The sequence below is a fragment of the Rattus rattus genome, chromosome 5, assembly GCF_011064425.1.
Source record: "Rattus rattus isolate New Zealand chromosome 5, Rrattus_CSIRO_v1, whole genome shotgun sequence".
Lineage (NCBI taxonomy): Eukaryota > Metazoa > Chordata > Mammalia > Rodentia > Muridae > Rattus > Rattus rattus.
The window spans coordinates 91,225,125-91,245,008 of NC_046158.1; the positions used below are offsets into that span (position 1 = coordinate 91,225,125).

Genomic DNA, 19,884 nt, shown 5'->3' on the forward strand with positions numbered 1-19,884 from the left:
AAGGGATGGCATTCTGGTAAGATGAGAAGATGAGGCAAGGAGAGAAATTGATAAAAAGTAATGACTAAAGATACCACCCCACAGGTCCATGCTTTTCAAAAATCCCAACGTTCACAGACTTTCTGCAGGAAAAGATGCCTTTAGACAAATGCTGTATCTCCTGGGAGTTAAACAGAAGCTTTCAGGATTATAAGTCCCACAGCAAAGTCAAACATTATCATCATCATCTGCAAAAGTAATCAATTCAATTCTGTTTAGTTCAGCATTCCTAGCGTCTGTTGGCATCTCTCTTATGGAGAGTTGATACAGCGAATGCAAAATCTGCATCTTAAGAGTAATCATTTCAGTATTAATGAGAAAGGTGGATGGAAAGGTAGTATGACTGGAGATGGGTGAGCTGTAAGTTATGGCAATAATATGGAGAAAGATGTCTGAAAGCGCTTCTAAATGCACACATATTAGAGTGAGTGTGTTATAATTTAACACAATTAAACTCTTTGTGTCCATGGACGTTGTAAAAAATATCTTTTGAACATACATTGTAAGCATTCAAAATATTTCAGGGAAAGAGAAAAGACAATGGAACCCATTAACATGTACTGAGGGCAGCCTTTAGGGAAGTCATGGTCTGTCTACTTCTCTCCTCAGAAACTATGAGGAATCAGCTTTGGGTTCACTATACCAATATAGTCCTCTCATGAATACTTATGTAGAGTTTGTAACATTGCCTTACAAACGATTATAGCCTGTAGGATGCTGCAAAGAATCTGGAGGGCCATGGGGCTGGTGACAAAGTGTCTGTTGGGTAGGAAAATAAGCCTGTCCTTCTGCTGGTCACAGCATGTTAGGGAGTGGGTCCATCTGCCTCAGCAGGGAAGCACACTTCCTGAGAAAAAGCCCAAATTTCTATTTTCATCTTTGGAACACCACCCTCAGGTCAGCAACCCAACTTCCACGTCATGGATTAAAACATACAGCTTCAGAGTTCACCTTCCTGGTCTCCTTTAATTCTCAAAATAATCCTTCAAAATGTACTTCTTTATCCCTATTTTTATAAAAAGACATATTAAGGTTGAACAGCAAATGGTAGCGTCAGGGTTCAAGTCCAGATTTCTCCCACTTCACAGCCTGTGGTTTTCGTTGACTGCCTCTATTTGGTTCACTTTGAACAACAAAGGCTTGAGAAAACATCCAGTAGAAAAGTCTAAATCCTTTGTAATTTTCAATTTAAAGTGACTGGGCAGTATGTGGTGATGCCTCTAGATATTTAGACCATTTGTTTTCTTCTCTCTCCTTCCTTTGCTTTACCACCCATGTTCAACTTTCTGATACTGTGACAGAGCATTGTCATCTAAAAAGGTCACCCTTGAGAACCATGCAATTCAATCATAAAAGACCGAAACCCTTGTGATGCTTTACGTAAGTTCACTTTTCTTGTGTGTTGAACCACAGTCATAGCTATTCACTGCCACATGAGCTATGGATTTGAAATGCCTGCATCCTTCTCCTTTCTATTTGATGACTTCATGAAGAAACAGTCAGAGGAAACAGGGTCACTGGTAAAACCCAACTTCAGTATCACTTTGTCCATAGACCTATGTACTAGGAGCCAGCTCTTCCTTTTTTTGGAGGTGCTTGCAGGCTGCAAAGGAAAAGCAGGAGGAGCTCTTGAGATCTCCTCAGTTGGTATGTATTGTAATGCCAAGGTCTGGTTGCTTCCAGGGATGAAGAAATCCTCAAGTGCACCAAATGATGCTCCTGAGTTATCCCTGATTGATCAATAAAGATGCCTACAGCCTGTAGCTGGGCAAAGAGAGGTAGGTGGGGTTTTAGTTCTCAGGCTTGGGGTCTGAAGCAGAGACTACAAGAAGAGAGAGGTGGGGAGGGAGAGGGAAAGGGAAAGGGAGAGGGGAGGAAAGAGGGAGAGGGAGGGGGAGAGGGAGAGGGAGAATAGAGAGGTGGATGCATTGGGGTGAAGGATCATGAAAACAGGACCATGAAGGCTAGTTGGAGTAGAGTGGCCCAAATAAAACACAGGGTATTTATAGGAAAGTAAACAAAATAGCCACAGAGGGTGGATATCTGCCCAGCTCTAATGCTGTCTTTGGTTTATTACAAATATAAAGGCTTTGTGTCTTTTATCAGGAAACTAAATGATCAAAGGCAGGGCAGAAACCTCCAATTAATATTAATATTTACCACAACATGGAGCAAGGATGCAATGTTTAATACATAACAGTTATTTGAAAGTTGTTTCCTAAATTAATATTGAGTAAAAATTTCCTCCAAGTGGGAACAGTGATAGTTCTCTGCCCATATACAATGAAGTAGGTAGAATGTGAGAGTCTATCTCCATATTTCAAGACTGGTTCTTAAAAGTACATATAGAGAGGTGATAGAACACATGGTTACACATAATAAAGCCTGCTTTAATATTATTAATTCAACCTTGCCTGGAAGGAATGCAGTGCTGTAAACTGACATTGATGCATGACGTCTAAATAACATTTGCCATGCCAGAGTAAATATTAAATCACATTATCTGACAATCCTTAGGGAATGGCCTTGCAATGTCAAGCCCGAGCAAAATGATGGGAAGTCAAATTCATAGAAATTTGACTTAGATGTTCAAAATAAAATGAATCTCCCTCACTGAGTGCGTGCAGGGACGAGATGATAGCCAAATGATTACACAAGGAAGACAGATGATGCTACAAAGATGATGGAGGTTAGACTGAAATGGGTTTCACTGTGGACTCCTAAGAGCACATTTATATAGTCCTTGGCCATATCCAACTGTATTTTTTTACGGAGACACTGGAAAGCAGAATCATTGCAGTGGGGGATGCATGCTCTCTATCAATGGGACCGCCCACTGGAAGCATGCACAACCTTTTTTTCTCATAAGCTGCACCTGATCCTTTTCTAGAAGTATAAGAATGACCTCACTAGTGATGATGTATAGAGACAGAAGAATGATTCAGGAAAAGGTTGGCCATGAGAAAACTGATAAACACACAGTATGTTGGATCTAACAGGAATTCAAAGGCTGATAAACACACAGTATGTTGGATCTAACAGGAATTACAGGAAAGTGGTGGGAGACACAATGGAGAGGTAGGTAGAGATCAAATATAAAGGAGTCTGCATGACAGACTTCAAATGATTGTGAAGTATTTTCCACGTCTCACTCAGAGCAGGTGGGAGTCAAGACCAGAATCAGGCAAGGGGAAAGCTGTGTGATATGATATTATATATCCCAATTTCAGAGCAATGTTGGAGTGCTACGCTTTAGAGGCAACAGCACATACAAGAACCTCTACTTTGATGTGAATAGTCTTGTCAAAGGTTTCTGGGAGCCTGTGTCAAGATCATATTCTGTTCTGTATTCTACATGTTTCATACAGCTTACTCAAAGACCTCAGTTAGACTCGCCAAAGCCAGACTTAGGCCTCTAATTGCATTTGCTGCTTGGATGTGCTCATCTTCCAGCAAGACTCGGCCACATCCTAGTTTCTTGTTTGTTCGTTCGTTCGTTTGTTTGTTTGTTTGGACAGGGTCTCTCTATATAGCCCTGGTTGTTCTGGAACTTATTATATAGAGAAGGCTGGCCTCGAACTCCTGCCTCTGACTCCCAAGTGCTGGGATAAAGGCGTGTACCACCATGTCCAGCCCCAGCTGTTTTTCATTTTTTAAGTGATACTGTGGATTGAACCCAGGACCGTGCACATGCTACGTGAGTGTGCTACCACTAAACTTTGTCCACAGTCATTTTGTTGTTGTTTGTTTGTTTTTTATCTTTTATTACATAGTCGTGTTAAGTTCCTAGTCTTCAACTTACTCGGCAGCCGAGGGATGCCAAAGCATATGGTGGGAAGATCATAACAACTAGCTCCTCAGTTAGGGGTCATGTGAAGGTCCTGGGAAGCCAGGGCACCTCGAGTGCACTTCTCCCACAGCTATTTCCATGGGGTCTGGTAGAGCTGAGTGCTCGCCACATGGTCTTCCTTTTGTGTGCGTGTGTGTGTGTGTCTAAGATTCCAAATGTTCCTCCCACACTCCATCTCAAAGGGAGCCCCAATTTCCTGTGGGAACACATCCATATGTGTCCCGCTATGGAGCTGAAGCAATTTCAATTTTGGTTCTTTTCTAATGGAAATGAAGGTAACTGGGCCGAGTACAGATGAATTCAGAGTTATTTAAAACCTGTAATACAGGGACTCCAGAAAAATGTGAGCATGCTGCCAATCGTACAGGCCAGTGTTTATGTCTCGTTCCGTTAAGCTGCTGGTTTCCACAGAGCCACATCGGCTTTTAATACTCCAAGTGCCAGCCTCCATCCACATGGAGGTGGAAAGACTTGGGGAGATAAACGATGGGCTTTGAGAAGTTGAAATAAATCAGAGGCCAGAGGTGGTGCAAGTAAGAGGCATGTTATAAAGGTCCTATGGTGCCCTGAGTCTCTCTACTCACCCTCAGAAACTATAGTGCATTGTAGACCCTTGCTAAGGCAAGAAAGCAATTCAATGGAAGTTCCTTGGGAGCAGGATCCTGCCAGCTGCATGGGAGGTTGCCTGATTCCTTTGTGTAAATGGAACAGCAAGGACTTTGTAGTCATTTTTCTAGTCAAGTGCATATGCATACAGAAGGATCGGTAAAAGGAGGCAGAAAGCTTAGATAGGAAAGAGCCAAGCTGCATTCTCAGAAAGGGACTTAATAGGTCATTAGCCACCATGCGTCCCTTCTCAATCTCTATCTTCTTTCCACCTCCCCGTCTTCAGATCCCCTCATTCAACATCCCATATCTCTGGGAAGAAAGGGATTCTGCCTACTGCCACTCTCTTACATTTTCTCTGTTTTTTTAAAATCCATTATTCTAGCAAGTTGGACTGCCATAAACCACTTGCTGGTAGCCAGACTAATTGCCAAATAGACACAAATTTAAAATCTTCAAGTTAGGAATCTTAAGTAAAAAGGACTGGTGGTAAAAGGAAAGGCACATGCTCAGAAATGGCCATGAAGCTCATGAATTTTAAAGGTTTATGTTACTTATGTGCATGTGAGCACATCTGTGTGTGGGTATGGACATTTTAGGGCAGATGCTCACGGAGGCCAAATGTGAGTGCTGGGTACCAATCTCACGTCCTTGCGAGAACAGTATGTATTTTTAAGTGTGGAGGCAGCTTTCCAACCTCTAAACTTGGTTATTTTTGATGATTTAAATACAGATGTGGGGGAAAAAAGCTTAATTTTTTGGGTGAAAAGTAAAAACTTTTATGCCCAAATGTTTCTCTGCCTTAAAGGTCAAATCAGAGAACCATGAAGGGGTGGAGGAATCAGAGATAGCCCACAGAAAAGTCAGCTGTCAACCACATACCTCTCTCTGCACAAACAATAGCCCTTCATGGAAATCATGTTGAGAACAGAAATCAAAACCTATTTCTGGGAAAATGCAAAGAAGAATGAAACTAGAGATGAAGTTCCCAAAGGCGAGAGTGGGCTGTCTTCTCAGAGGACCAGACGTCCTGTTAGCTATCGTAGATATGCAGACATCTGTGCTGGGCCCTGGCTATGCTTGGATGATCTCTTCAGAACAATCTTAAATGGCAGTGCATCCAACTGTCCGTCAGACGTTAGCTCAGCATGCAATCCTGACTCCAGCAGTACCTTGCTTTCAGCTAGGCAGAGCCCAAACCTGATTAAACACCAGATACTTGAAAGGGTGGTTATTTATATGCACATCAAATGGCAAGCTTTTCACTTGGAGTTCGCATAACTACCTGAGGATTCATTCTCGGTGAAGATTTGAGTGGACAGGTCAAAGCTAAGAAATGAGAAAAAGATGAGAGAATAATGTAACTGTATATTACAAATGATTTGAAGGGAATAATGTATCCAGAATTATGTCTGAGTCTTTAATGAAGTAACTTCCTTACTTTAAATAAATATGGTCTGAAGCTGATGTCTTCGTTGTTTTATAGGAGAATAAAGCACCCACGTTAGAAGTTGTTAAAAACTACATAGACTAAACCAATCAATTATAGTTTCCTCTAGCCTGTGAGCAATTGTCTACTCTGATGACTCTGTGTTTTCTAAGACTTACTGGTCTCATCTCAGAGATGTTATCCTTCAGCCTGAATGATGTTCTTTCAGGAGACCTTTCTCAACAGAGAGAAGAGCATGATTGTCAGAGGCCGGTATTCACTGTTTCGGTCTCCTTTCTTCTCAGAGAGCTACTGGGCGGACTCCAGTGACTCTCACTTCTAGAGCAGAGTCACGGTTCATCCACAGTGTCTTACCTTTGATGCTCGGAAGGAGAAGGCTGTGGACTTGGTGTCGGCTTTTCCACGGTCTTGAAGAAGAAGGCCTTGGTCTTCGGTCAAGGCCAGGTAGTGGCCTGTGGTGAGATGCCGGAGTCGGAAAGCCTGTCCCCACCTGATGTTACTGCCACTCCAGCTGCCCAAAGCACACGAGAAATTGCACACATAGAAGTCAGTTCTGTTCAACAATTTCAATGTTCTTTCTTTCTTTTCTTTTTTTTCAGAGCTGGGGACTGAACCCAGGGCCTTGCGCTTGCTAGACAAGCGCTCTACCACTGAGCTAAATCCCCAACCCTCGATGTTCTTTCTTAAGCCCCAACTTTGATCCACTTTCTTGGGGTTATCATTAAGGGCCAATGAATCCATTTCCTGTCTGTCTACAATTCAGCACAGTGCTTTCCTTTGGCTCCTCATAAAGACAAGGACCACAGTCCTGAGGGCAGGGCAGTGGCGTACTATGACTAGAAGTCAAAAGTTTTAACCCACCATTTAGTCTACCAATGCAACTTTATGCAAACCACCTCAAAATGATGGGAAGACTTCTTTCTAGGAATACTTGTATTTGGGAAAGCAGTCTTTCTGTTTTGTTATTGGAAGTCAAGCATTTCACTGTCATAAAGAGTCCTGTCTTTCTGAGAAATAATAAAACAAACAAACAACCTAAGGCCACTGTAGGTTATGACTGCTAGGGAGAGGCAGGTAGTAAGGGATTCGATAGGGAAGCAGATATACTGTTCCATTCATAGGAAAGAAGGATTGTTATAAGGAATCCCAGGTGGAATGTCTGTCTTTTCATGGCCCTGTTCTAAAAGACTAGCATTCAAAAGAAGTTATGGTAAATATTAGGGTAGAAATTATTCATGGGATCACTGGTAATTCAAAATTTATTCTTCAGGTTAGGTGACCTATGTGTCAAACTTTATAATCATTTTTCACCTTTTCAATTTTTAGAAACACCTGAGAATCAAAATCATGATGATAAAGACTTAAACTCTTTATGCTTAGGTTTCTGATATAAAGAGCCAACAACTACAACTATGACTATATACATAGTTTACATATATACACAAATGTATATATGAATTTACATAATACATTTGACATTTGAAAGATTCTTTAAGAAATAAATCTTGAACTCGTTAATAAGTGTGTTTCCCATTTAAAAAATCATCAATATTTCTTTTATATATACACTGTATATAATATAACTTTTGTTTTGCAATACAAAAGTGATACACTCCAAATCAGAATCTTTAAAAGTTCCTCAATAAACTATTTAAATGAGCTAAAAAGGAGAGGAAGAGGGAGTATAGGAGAGACTCCACTATTTTCTTTTCATCTCTAGTACACTGTTTTGTTTTGGGGGTGGTATCCAATTCTCATGAGAGAGAGAGAGGGAGAGGGAGAGGGAGAGGGAGAGGGAGAGGGAGAGGGAGAGGGAGAGAGAGAGTGAGAGAGAGAGAGAGTTCGTTCGTTCTTCTTGAATACATGTTTAAAGAAACACTGGCCTGGGCGCTAGGCAGGAAATGGAAAAGAAGCAGGTTGCAATATTTAGTCCCTTCCTTCTCATCTCCAGCTGTTTAGCTCTCACATAACTTAACCATCTTCTCAGCAAATAAAAAACCCACTCTTAACCAGATGGGCCTTTAGTATTTGCTGTTTAAGAGATGAGTTACTCAAGATTTAAAAGCTGTTACTCAAGCTCATGGTTAAAATAAAAATCAGCCTTTGTTCCTTCCACCTACGCACATTTGAGACATTCTGACAAATGTTGTTTTCTTCACAGCTATGTGAGGTTTGACTCTTATTTTCCTAGCTGCCATCATAACTACCTGTCTATCTTTGTTGTTTAAAGATAGTTCTTACTGGAGCCAAGACATCTACTGAAGTCTTCCAGAGGATTTCATAAAATAAGGATGGTAGCAGCAAGGGGAGAGGGGGGAACTCTGAGGTCTTTCAGTGGTAATTGCAAAGCTAGCCTCTGATTACCCACGCTCTGTAAGAGTAGGGGACAACTAACTTTAGACTCAAAATAAGAACCTGTAAAATCTTAGGTGTGAGAAAGTGTGTGTGTGTGTGTGTGTGTGTGTGTGTGTGTGTGTGTGTGTTTCCTTATAATCAAAGCCACAGAGTTTTTAGAATTTAGCTGTCAACCATAGACTTTTGAGGGTTCATCTCAAGACATGACAAATGATAAATGTAAGAGAATAGACTATACTGGAAAACCAACCACTCTTGCAAATGGCACCATCTGGACCATGTGTTACCTTATCCGAAGGGGTTCCACTCTCCATAGAGACCTGGCTCTGGTCCCAGCTCCTCCAGCTTCATAGAACACCCTCCTGTAAGCAGAGTTGGAGATCAGCACAAGTTCCTTACAATTTCTTGCTAGTGAAGCAGAGGAGGCTCACACTAGCTCCCTAAACCTCCCAAAGTCAGCAAACTCAAAGGGAGGATTGGTTGGTAGTCATTATCTCACTCTTAGGATACATAAAAGCTGCCTGAGGGTAGCGGATACCCCACATGCACAGACACTCATGGATCATCAGAGGGACAGTGGGTAGAAGTGGGGGGACAATGTCCCCCATTTGTACATTATTAAAATGGCTCAGTCTTGTACCACATTACTGACAAGGATGCTCTGAGCCTTTTAGGTTAGGTTTCTCAATGTGATTTACCTTTATTATAAATAGATTTTAACTTTTAGAACACACGCAGACAGGGTGAATCCAGTCATTGTTCTAGGAAGCCTGCAAAAAAGTTGTGTCTTCAGTTGCCATAGTTTTCATGGTTCCGTTATTGCATGGTTCTTTCTTCCCAGCTTAAGAACTATCTTTTAATATGCTTATAAACACTTTTCGTTTTGGATTAATTTTAGATTTGTTAAGCAATTTCAGACAGTCCACAGAGTTATAGCAGAGTTGTACCGTACAGTGTCACTTGGGTCCCCCCTACATTGTCTTCTCAAATCATCCAGATATGTGTGCCTAAACTGAGAAAGCAATGTTTGGTAACCAGTGTACTCAAACTCAACACTTCGTTCATATCTCACCAGAAGTTTGTGTTATTCTCCTATTACAGGGCCTGGTGCAGAGTGCTACAGCAGTCATTAGGTTTTCCCTCTCTACTTGACCTCCTATGTTCCCCACATCTCCCTTGTTTACTTGCAACTTAGAATTTTGGGTAGTACAGTATTGTTGATGTTTTTCTAATGGGAACCAACAACTTAGATCACCAGTCATGTGAATTAAATTTTCATGCCTTTATGGATTAAGTACGTGTGATGTGTACATGCATGTGTACATTTCTGTGTGATTATATATAACAGTAGATACAAAAATGTCAGAGGAGGATGATGTATATCATGTTCTTGAGACTTTTCAAGACTGATCATTTGGGGTTGGGGATTTAGCTCAGTGGTAGAGCGCTTGCCTAGCAAGCGCAAGGCCCTGGGTTCAGTCCCCAACTCTGAAAAAAAGAAAAAAGAAAAAAAAGAAGACTGATCATTTAACTGCATTTGGATTCACCAGCCTTACCTCCTACCTCATCATAGTTTGTCTATATAACAAAAATGAATTATTCAAAACTTCAGAAGAATTTGAACCTAGACTTTAGGGAAAAAAAACCTTTCCATAGTGATGAAGAGGAAATAGATACCTAATCCCTGTGGTGAAGTTGTCAGAATTAGTTCAAAAGATGCATATAAAAGGGGAAGATACCTGGTTTGGATCTGTTAGTACTATGAACTAGAAAAGATCTGTCGGTTCTCTGTGGTTCAACTCGCTTGCCTGTAAAATGAGTCTAATAAGGGTAGGTAAATCATGAAATATGAAGACTCAATGTGATTTTAAGAAGAAAGTTTATAACGAATGTTCACACATATACAAAGAACTATGAAATACAGATTTACCCAAATTTTGTTTAAACACAGACATCTATAAACATGTATAGAATAACATATTAAGAGTACAGAGATGCAATCAAATATTATATTAAGCATGGTTCCACCATTGAGGTGGGATTATAGAGGACATTTCTAAGCCTTGTTCTAAATGTATACACTACTAAGAAATGTTTAGTAAAGAAAAGTTTATATTCTTTTATCACTTTAATTCCCAGATGTTTCTGTACCTGGCCAAGAATGGAAATGCCACCTTCCTGACTTGGCTACTCATACAAATTGAGTGAAATTTTCACTGGGGCATCAGTACCTGTAGCAAAGGCTGAAAGAATGGTCGAGATAAAGTGGCCCACCTTGGGTCTCAAACAATTTAGCTAAGCCCAACTTCTGAAGTATTCTTAAATGTTCTCTATACCTGACTGAGGCATTCTAGCAGCCTGATCAGCTTAATCTCACAAGGTTACCAGGTTGGAACAGCTTGTTCTCTTAAATGACCGCAATAGGAGGGGCAGAGTGGGTGGATAGTTGAGGTGATTTTGAAAGCCTGGCTGCCATCTTAGCCTTGGCTCCAACAGGTTGAATGACTTAGCCCAGGGCATTCAACAAGCCAGAAGCAGAGCCAAGCATCTGAGTTCAGAATGTGCGACTGTGGCATTTGGGTGTCCATTCTTAGGTAATATTTCCATCAAACCCGCCTATTCCCAGGGTTCAGAGGGAAGGAAAACAATTTCATCTGGGGGAGTTAGTGCCTTAGTAGTTCCTAGAATTTCTTAGCATGCTTTCTACTGCCTGTTCCTTTTCCCTGCTTTCGTTGTTTTTGCCGATTCTGGCTAGTTGACGATTTTCTTTTCTGATAACTGACATCAGTGAAGAAGTTTAGGGCTCATAGTCCCTGGAGAGAAAGCAGTACCAGGGCATTTCGTCATCCTGCTTTCATTGAGAATGCAAGGAATTTCAAGAATTTAGGCTCCTCCACAGTCCCCGGTTCCTTCCTTACCCAGTCTCAGCCCCTCCTGCTCCCATGCACCGGGAAGAGTCAAGTATGTCCTCATCTCCTTCGGTAACACCCATCAGGTCCTGTGGAATCCTCGTCCACATCCGGGTGCCTCTTGCTGCTTCTGACTGTACTCTGCCTCCATTGAGCTCATTTTGGAACCTGATCCCCATCTCCCTCATTCTCCCAACTATGTTTTTCAAATACTTCTCTACTTTCCCCTTTACACAGGATCTTGTTAGAGCGCTGAACAGAAACTACTATCAAAGCAGAAGTTGTCGTCATACAAAGTAGTTTCAGGTCAGGCGACTTCTACTGTGGCCGTAGTTTCAATGACAGAGATGAGGGCAATGCATGTGATAGCCACTTTATGTCTTCCAAAGTCCCATCCCCAAAGTGGAACAGGATAGAACAGGGCGGGGGAAGCTGATAAAGATGTAGTATGTTTCATTTAGATGCAAATAACTACCACACACTATTATAAACTTCAGGGGCTTTTTAGCGACCTGAAAGCCTTCCACTTAATACAGCACAGTAAGATGTAAAAGCAAAAGTAAGCCAGGTATTTAATCACAGAGCTGAGAGGCAGGGCAGGTGGATGTGTCTGTGAGTTCAAAGCCAGCCAGATCTATATAGTGATTCCTAGGCAAAACAGATTATACAGCAAGACTCTTACTCAAAAAAAAAAAAAAAAAAAAAAAAAAGGAAAAAAAGTAGAACCCCCCCCTAAAATCCAGAACCCTACTAAAATCAAGGAAAAACAAAACAAAAATGAAGTGAAAAACAAAATCCAGCTACTGAATAAGAGTACCTGACAATACTTAGCTAGCGATCCTTATTTCTAATGGAAATCAGGTCAACTGAACTTCCTTTACCAAGTAGACATCACTGTCAGCCACTGACCAGGACTATGGAGATTCAGAGTAAAGCACTCACAACACTTACATAGGTCTAGCTTCAGTGTGTCCTGGACTCTATTCTGTGTCTCATCTGCATCCTATGAAGGACATTCAGGGAACACAGCAAGTAGGAAGAGTCTCAGACTGTAAGGGGACTCAAGTCACCAGTTGACAGTTTCTAAGACACACGGAAATACATTCGATCATGATGTTTCTGGGTGCTTCAGCACACAGAATAGGGGATGAACACCGACAAAAAGTCAACAGAGCTCCAGTTTTCTACCTAGGCTTCCATCTGAAACATTGGCACCATTGGCGGAAGTCTGATCAAGGTGATCTCTAAAGTGCCAGGATTTGTCTCTGATGTCATCAATTAAATAAAATTAATGTAATTGACAAGGATCTTATAAGCATGACAACCAGATACAATACTGCTGTCACCAGATTGGATCAATTACTGTCAAAATTAAGGTGAATTTGGACAAGAGGTTTGATTTTTACGCACTCTAAGAGACTGCTACAGTCATATGGCAGAACATTTCATGTACTCTTCCTTTGAGGATAAGCAAAATAGTAATTAATCTTGAGTCCATATTTACTATGTGTATTAATATATTCCATTTAATAAAATTCTGAATCTTTTAAAAATTTTTATTGAAGAAAATTCATATGATATATTTGATATTCTTTCCCCTACTTGAACTCTCCTCAGGTCTTTCTGTTTTCCTACCCATATAACTTCATGTTCTCCCTCCCTCTCACTCTATTAAAAAGCACATACACACACACATCTACATACACACACACACACACACACACACACTCACACAAACACAGGAAAAACAGCAAAATAAAAAAATAAAAACAGAAAAACTAAAGAAAAACCAGCAAGAGAAAATATACAAAATATAATAAAAAGCATCGATGCACACACACACACACACACACACACACACACACACACACAATCGGTTAGTCTCCCTTACTCTTATTAGTGTATTGATTATTAGGCTAAAGGAACATAGCAATAAATAGCAATAAAATGATGCCCAATGACATCGTGCTATATGCAGTAGATGGGAATCAACTAAGAGATCCACTACTGGATCTTTTTCAAACCCATCCCACTCAAGATTCAGTGGCCTACACGGACGAGGAGGCAGAAAGAACAGAAGAGCCAGAGGAGATAGATAACTTCAAGAAGACAAAACCTTGTCTTCTATACACAACAGCACTGATTCACATAATTGCGAATCTTTAACAGGAGCCCATTAAACAATCATCTATTGGACTAAAGACAGTTCACCTCTATACTACCTCTAACTATAGTCCGTGGGACAGTGCCCTGCTAAATCCATCTTCTGTTGGATTCTGATGCCTGGTTTCTCCCACATGAGTTGGTATCAAACAAATGAAACCATCAATTCCATCTTAATTACTTAGTCCACTAAGTGGGATGAATAGAGATAAGCTGCCTTTCAAGGACCAGCGATAACTTATGTAAACACATAGCCTCTCTGGAATGGCTGGTTTCTCTCACCAACATGGATGATCAGAGCTATCAAAGACAATGAATGGCTTGAGACGCATTGTAGCACTGTTTGCTTAGATCTAAGGTAAACACTGTTTTGGAGGGGGGCAAACACTACTGTCTTGCCATTCTTATTTAACAAACTAGAGCTTGTGGCTAGATGAAGGTTTGTCAAAGTGAGGAAGACCTACACAAATCACGTGCGGCCAAATAAAAAGGCAAACGCTTTAATATGAGTTAGCAGAGAGTGGAGACAACGCAGAGAGAAGAATGAGGATCGTGGCCTACCTGTGCTGAGAGTCATTCTGATCCGTAGATGGTATCGTCAAACATTCATCATGACCGTGGAAAAGTCGAACTACGTGGCCACCGAGTAGGTATCCTGTGAAAGAATAGTATACCACCACAATGGATCAAAAGCTTAAGAACACTGTGTTCAATAAAGCTAAATTCATGCAGGTTATAGCTGGTTCTATAAGACAGCAAGAAAGGTACACTTGGGAAACTAAAAAACTAAACTAAACAAAACAAAAGGAAAATTGCTGTTAGAAAGAACAGAATTTTCCAGTTTTGTAAGACGGTAATAACTCAATACCAAATCCCCAGATCGTACAATCTTAGTGTATATACTTTGTGGCAAAATCCAAATCACATTAAAGTCATGGGATAGAAATTAGTCAGAAGGGGGTGACAATCCGTTTTTAGGTGTTATTTAGGAAAAGGCAATAACATGCCCTTAAGAGATATTTCAGGAGAAGGTAGTTTTCAATTGTAGATCAATGGGATGGTGCATCTATTCCCCAAAGTGGGGGGCAGAATGATTCTAGCAGGTCTGAATGGACACGTGCAGCAACTGTTAGCAACAAGCCCTTGCACTTCAGCAAAAAGGATCTCAGCAGTTGTGAATTCAGTCCCTGACAAGAAACAATAAACTTCAAGGGCGTGATGACCCATTAGTCTCAAATGAATCCCAAGCATTAATTCCGGGAGCGTACTAGCAGGAGGCAGGCCCGGCTAAGCTGGTTTTTCACAAAGAAATTGGATTTGTTATTCTTCTGAATTAAAAAAAAAATCTCTAGGCTACTCCATTCTCAGGAGACATATGGACTTAATATGTTCAATGTCTGTGTTAAGAATTTTTCTTTTTAGATCACATAATTAGATCACTTGGGGGGCTGTCTCCAACTATTTTGGGTGCAGGATTAAAACATTAACAAGGAGAAATCCTGCCAGAGGGGGAAATGGTGTTATCAGTGCATGTTGTACAGAGATGGTTGGAGTTGCCTTAGCACTCGTTTTTAACAGAGGCAAGGAAGATTAGCTTCAACTTCCCTCAAATATTCACAAGCATTTTCCCAATAGCTAATTATACTAATATGTACAGTTGCATTTTTCGCATTTAAATAATTCAAGATATACTGAAGGGAATTCCTAGTAGCCAATTTACATAGAAAATGAAAAACCTCAGCCATCAAGGCCTTGATTAAACTCCTTATCCTCTCTTGATGGGGAGACTATCACCATTTAAGAGTCCATCCTGAATAGTTTGTGGGCTTTTTCAATGAATATTCTCCTCATTGGAGAAATCTGCCAAGTGCCGTGCATTACAATTTTTTTCTAGTTGAAATCTGTGTGAGTGTGGATCACGGTCATGAGGAAAACATCAAGTGAGGGACCACTAAAGTCCACGAGGGCGGGGTTACAGATGCTGAAAGGCCATTCTCCACCCAGCCAGATCACGGACTTGATGAGCTCTTCATCGTTCATCCACACAAGGGCACTCAGAGCTGCTGTGAGAACACTCCTTAATTAATCTCCACAACTCTCCGTTGGGACTGAGACAATTTTATTTCTGTAGTGAAGATGAAACATTTAACATCGAGATGGGGCTGAAACTTTCCAGGGAAAGATTTAAGACAGGGAGTCTTGATTCCTGATAGAAGGAAAAGACTGATGGTAAATTTACAAAAGTGTATTAATGTTTGTGTGTAGGTGCATGTGTGTGTGTGTGTGTGTGTGTGTGTGAGAGAGAGAGAGAGAGAGAGAGAGAGAGAGAGAGAGAAGGGGGGAGAGAGAGAGAGAGAGAGAAAGAAAGAGAATAAGAAAAGAGACAGAAAAGATGGAGGGAGGAAAGAGGAAAGGAGAGAGAGAGAGAGAGAGAGAGAGAGAGAGGGGGGGGAGGAGAGGGAGAGAGAGGGATAGTGAGAGTGAGAGGCGGGGATAGAACCCTGATTTTTAAAAGCTTCTCATACCCTACCAGGAAACAGGATCTGACATTTCCCAACTGTGTAGCTTAACTGTGATGCCTTCTGAAACTAGGCTATCACTTTGACAACTCTTATTTTCCTGTTTCAAACATCCCAACACAGAAGGGTATCCCCAATTTGAAACTATGAGGCTCAGGAAGAAAACTAGAAGCTATGATAAGGCTACTTTAACAAATTCAGATTTTCTGTAAAGAGCTAGAAGGGAATGCAATAACCCCCGGGTCATTGGCGTTTTATTTTTTTCTCAGATATGTTAATTACCTATGAGTGTGGCAAGGCCAGTGTGTTTATTCCATAACCTGTAAAGTGCATTGACTTCGCCTGTCTCTAAGAAACTGGGTAGGAAAAAGGAAAACAAAGTTGGGTAACCTTATTTCCATAGAAACAATTAATGGTGAGAAGTTTTCATTTATTGTTTTGAGGGGTGTTCCATATTGGTAAGTAAAAAGCAAAAACCAATTGTATACTTAAGAAAGAAGTTCCTTTCTACTATGGAGAGAAGTGTAGAGTGGGTTTGGGGTATAAGCCATTTCATCTTTCCAGTAAAAAATCTCTTCCAAGATGGAAGCTTCTAGGCCTGTTTACTTACCAATAATAAGCATGAATAATAAAATAAAAATACTTACCAATAGTAAGCAACTTGTATGTGCTTTTAGTGATAAGGCAAAAACAGGAACCAGAGAATTAAATCAAGGTTAATGGTGCCCATGGGGAGTAAGAACAGAAAATAATCTATACTGACATCAGATACAGAAAGTAGAAGAAATAAAATCATGCTGTAGGTGGATGTTGAGAGACAGCAGAAAATGTTCACATACACATCTCAGAGGGAATGGCAGACTAAGGGATGACTGCATTACAAAGGCCTACCTTCTTCGATGCTACTTCCTGAACACGTAGGATGCACATTCCAGAGTGTTTGCATAAAGGAGGCATCTACTTGGATGCTACCGTTTGAGATTGAGAGATGCTGCAGTGGGAAAAGAAGAAAAACCTCCTTTAAAGCACTAGTCCATTCCCATTAGAGCTGCCCACCAGAATGTCAAGCATTAAGTTAAACAGCTTCCTTTCCCCATGGTTCCTTCTACATATGTGTGGGAGCTTTCTTCACCCAATCTTCAAGCAGTTTCATAGGTGACACTTTATTCCAAGAAGAGCTATGCAACCACAGAGGTGACAGACAAGTGTTAACCGTGTCACCTCAGCTGCATCCCGGAGTCTACACAATTATAAAATATCTACTTCTTGTAGTACTGAAAAAAAACCTCACAAATGGAAAAAAATTACTTCAACATTTGGAGACAGCAAGGCGAAAGTGGCTGGCAGGATTGGCCCTATGAGAAACTGCTGAGAAATCCAACACTTATCTTTGGCATTTCTCCATGTTTAGGCATACTTCTGCTGAGTGGATCTTCGCTGGTACCTACCCTTAGATGAAAGACCTCATTTGCATTTGTCAGCCTCTGTAATAGCCCATGCACTGTTTTATTTTCCCCCATTCTCTACCAAGCTTATTTCCTTGCATTCCTTTTTGCTGGCTTGTTTTCCATTTGGCAAAAGCCACACGATTTGATAAATTCATAGTAATGTGACTTACTTCATCTTAGCAGCATTTCCTGGATACAACACAGTAATCTAAATGGAAAGCTAACAGTTCAATCCCAGGCACTAGGACTGCCTTCTCGGGGAGAGATATCTTGTCCTACCTAGCCTGCTGGGACTCTGATTTCCCTGGCCACCTACTCCTAAAGGGGGCATTCTGAAAAGGAAAGAGGCTCCCGTCAAGGGGTACTTACGAGATATCTTTCGGAGGACACACTGACAAGGATAAGGTCATCACCAATTCGTACTTTCTCTCCTTCAGACCTTTGTTTCGAAGCAGGATGTATGGTCCACCAACAGGCTTCTCCTACATGAATGCTTCATGAGTTAGCCTCGGTGTCCTAGAAGGCAGTGATCCTAATTCTGCCCCACACTCCCTCCAATGATATACCTCTCCCTCTGCCTAGCCCTTTTTGCTTCAATTCCCATTTACTTACAACCATCCCTGCTATCTAATGTGCTCTTGACTATATTTTTTATTTTAAAGACAAACAGAAAGATAACATTTGGGTAACACTATTGGGGGGGGTCAGTAGTTCAGAAGTCTGAATGGTTTTAATGGATATAAGATATGATTTCTTCACAATCCCTTTCACAGCTCCTTTTAATGAATTGATTTCAGAGTCTATTTTGGTGGTACATGTGGAGGCAAGAAGATCAGAAGTTCAAGTTTGTCCTTGGTTTAATGAGTTTGATGCTACCCTGGGCTCTATTAAAGGATCTCAACCCTTGTCCCCACAGAAAGGGGACCTCAAGGACCATATTTCATTGACATATTGAGCATTTAAACAATTTTATCATTTTTCCTCATCTTCTATGAAACACACGGAAACAGTAGTAAATAGAGTTTTTGTTTGTTTCTTAAGGCCCAAACCCATAAGAACTAACACAGCTTAAAACAACTGAAAATATATGTACCAAGGAGTGAAAAATTATTATTGAAAAAATTCACAAATTTTAACTAAGACAATGGAGAAGAAGCCACTGACTTAAAAGTACACCCTGCTATGAATAGATTTCAACTGAAAACCACTTGGGCTAGAGGTAAAGATGAGTTGTAAACAGGAAAATGGCTAAAAAAAGGTTTTAAGGACATTTAAGCCCTAGATCCCCTCCTCATCCCACACAAGCAGTTGCCTCTTCCTCCTCCAGGGTACAGAAGAATTGTGGAGTTGCAAACCACCAAGGTTCTGGCATTAGAAATACCGTAAGACACTGCCAAATAAGGAAGTGGAGTCATTCTGAGAATGAATGGTTAGAAACACCCCTGCTTCTCTCCACAGTTTATGAGCCATTAGAAACACCCCACCTTCTCTCCCTTTGCTTCTACCCCTCAGCTTCCAGAATGCCAGTTGCAAGGGCTGAATGATTTTTACCAGTCCTCAGATTTAAGGATTGATTTTTAGGGAAGCCAAGGAACCGAAGGTTAAGATGCCAGAGTTTGGGATTCTCCTTTTAAATGCCCAGGGCTCTGAAATATAAACCCAGAGTGAGAGTCAACAGGTCTAAGCTACATCCCAGTTTCCCGTCTGCTTTTACGACCTTGGCCTAAATATGAGCAAAGACCCTTTGAGGTTACATGAAATTTGAGGAACGCCTCTAACATTGACATAAATAAAAAGGGTGGGCGGCCCAAGATGAAAAAAAATAAAGATTATAGAGAACAAGAGTTTTAAATAATTTTACAACTAACAATCTCTCAAAAGAAAGAAAATATTATACTTGGAAAGTATCATGGAGAATCCCTAAAGTAAAAAATTACTCTGAAGAGAAAAAATATAAGTATAAACAGTTGAGAAGTTTCCCAAAAGGAACACACACACACACACACACACACACACACACACACACACACACACTCCCCACATATACTAGATTAGAAACTGTAAGGAAAAATTGACAGTTGAGCAAGGTCACACACACTTTAATCCCAGCACTCAGGAGGCAAACCACTGAGCTTGAAGCCAGTCTGGTCTACCTAGAGAGTTTCAGGATGACACAGTATGACCATGTCATATAAAAGAACAGACTTATGATTTGCAAGGAAGGGAGTAAGCAGAAGAAAGGAAGAGATGTAAGGGGAGGGTTTTGGAGGACGAAAGTGATGCAATTATATTTCAATATAATATAAAATATTATATTTTATATATTTATAAAAATCTAAAAAAAAAAAACCAAACCCTAAAATCCAATCTAGAAAGATCCCCCAGAAAGCAAGAATAGAGAGTATTAACAGAGAAATAAATATGTCTAAAACTTTCCGAGTGCTGGGCAGTAAGCATCTGTAAGTGGAAAAGGTCTTCAGAATTCCTTGCTAGGTAAGCATCGCCTACACTGCATCCTCCTGTGACCGCACCACAGAAATGACCC

The 19,884-nt window shown here is 40.7% G+C and overlaps 1 protein-coding gene across 4 annotated transcripts in view; it reads right to left on the reverse strand.

Annotated features, from left to right (window-relative positions):
* The window catches only part of Ryr3 (ryanodine receptor 3), a 528,612-nt gene that overhangs the window by 278,965 nt on the left and 229,763 nt on the right, over positions 1–19,884 (reverse strand). For all 4 annotated transcript variants that reach the window (XR_004388016.1, XM_032903887.1, XM_032903885.1 and 1 more), the window contains exons 6-10: positions 17,709–17,821; positions 16,783–16,882; positions 13,934–14,027; positions 8,588–8,662; positions 6,300–6,456 (exon numbers count right to left, since the gene is read on the reverse strand). Coding sequence is in view for 3 of the 4 variants with exons in the window: in XM_032903887.1 (XP_032759778.1) it covers positions 6,300–6,456; positions 8,588–8,662; positions 13,934–14,027; positions 16,783–16,882; positions 17,709–17,821 (539 nt within the window). In the remaining variant the exon portion in view is untranslated. The remainder of the gene's footprint in view (positions 1–6,299; positions 6,457–8,587; positions 8,663–13,933; positions 14,028–16,782; positions 16,883–17,708; positions 17,822–19,884) is intronic.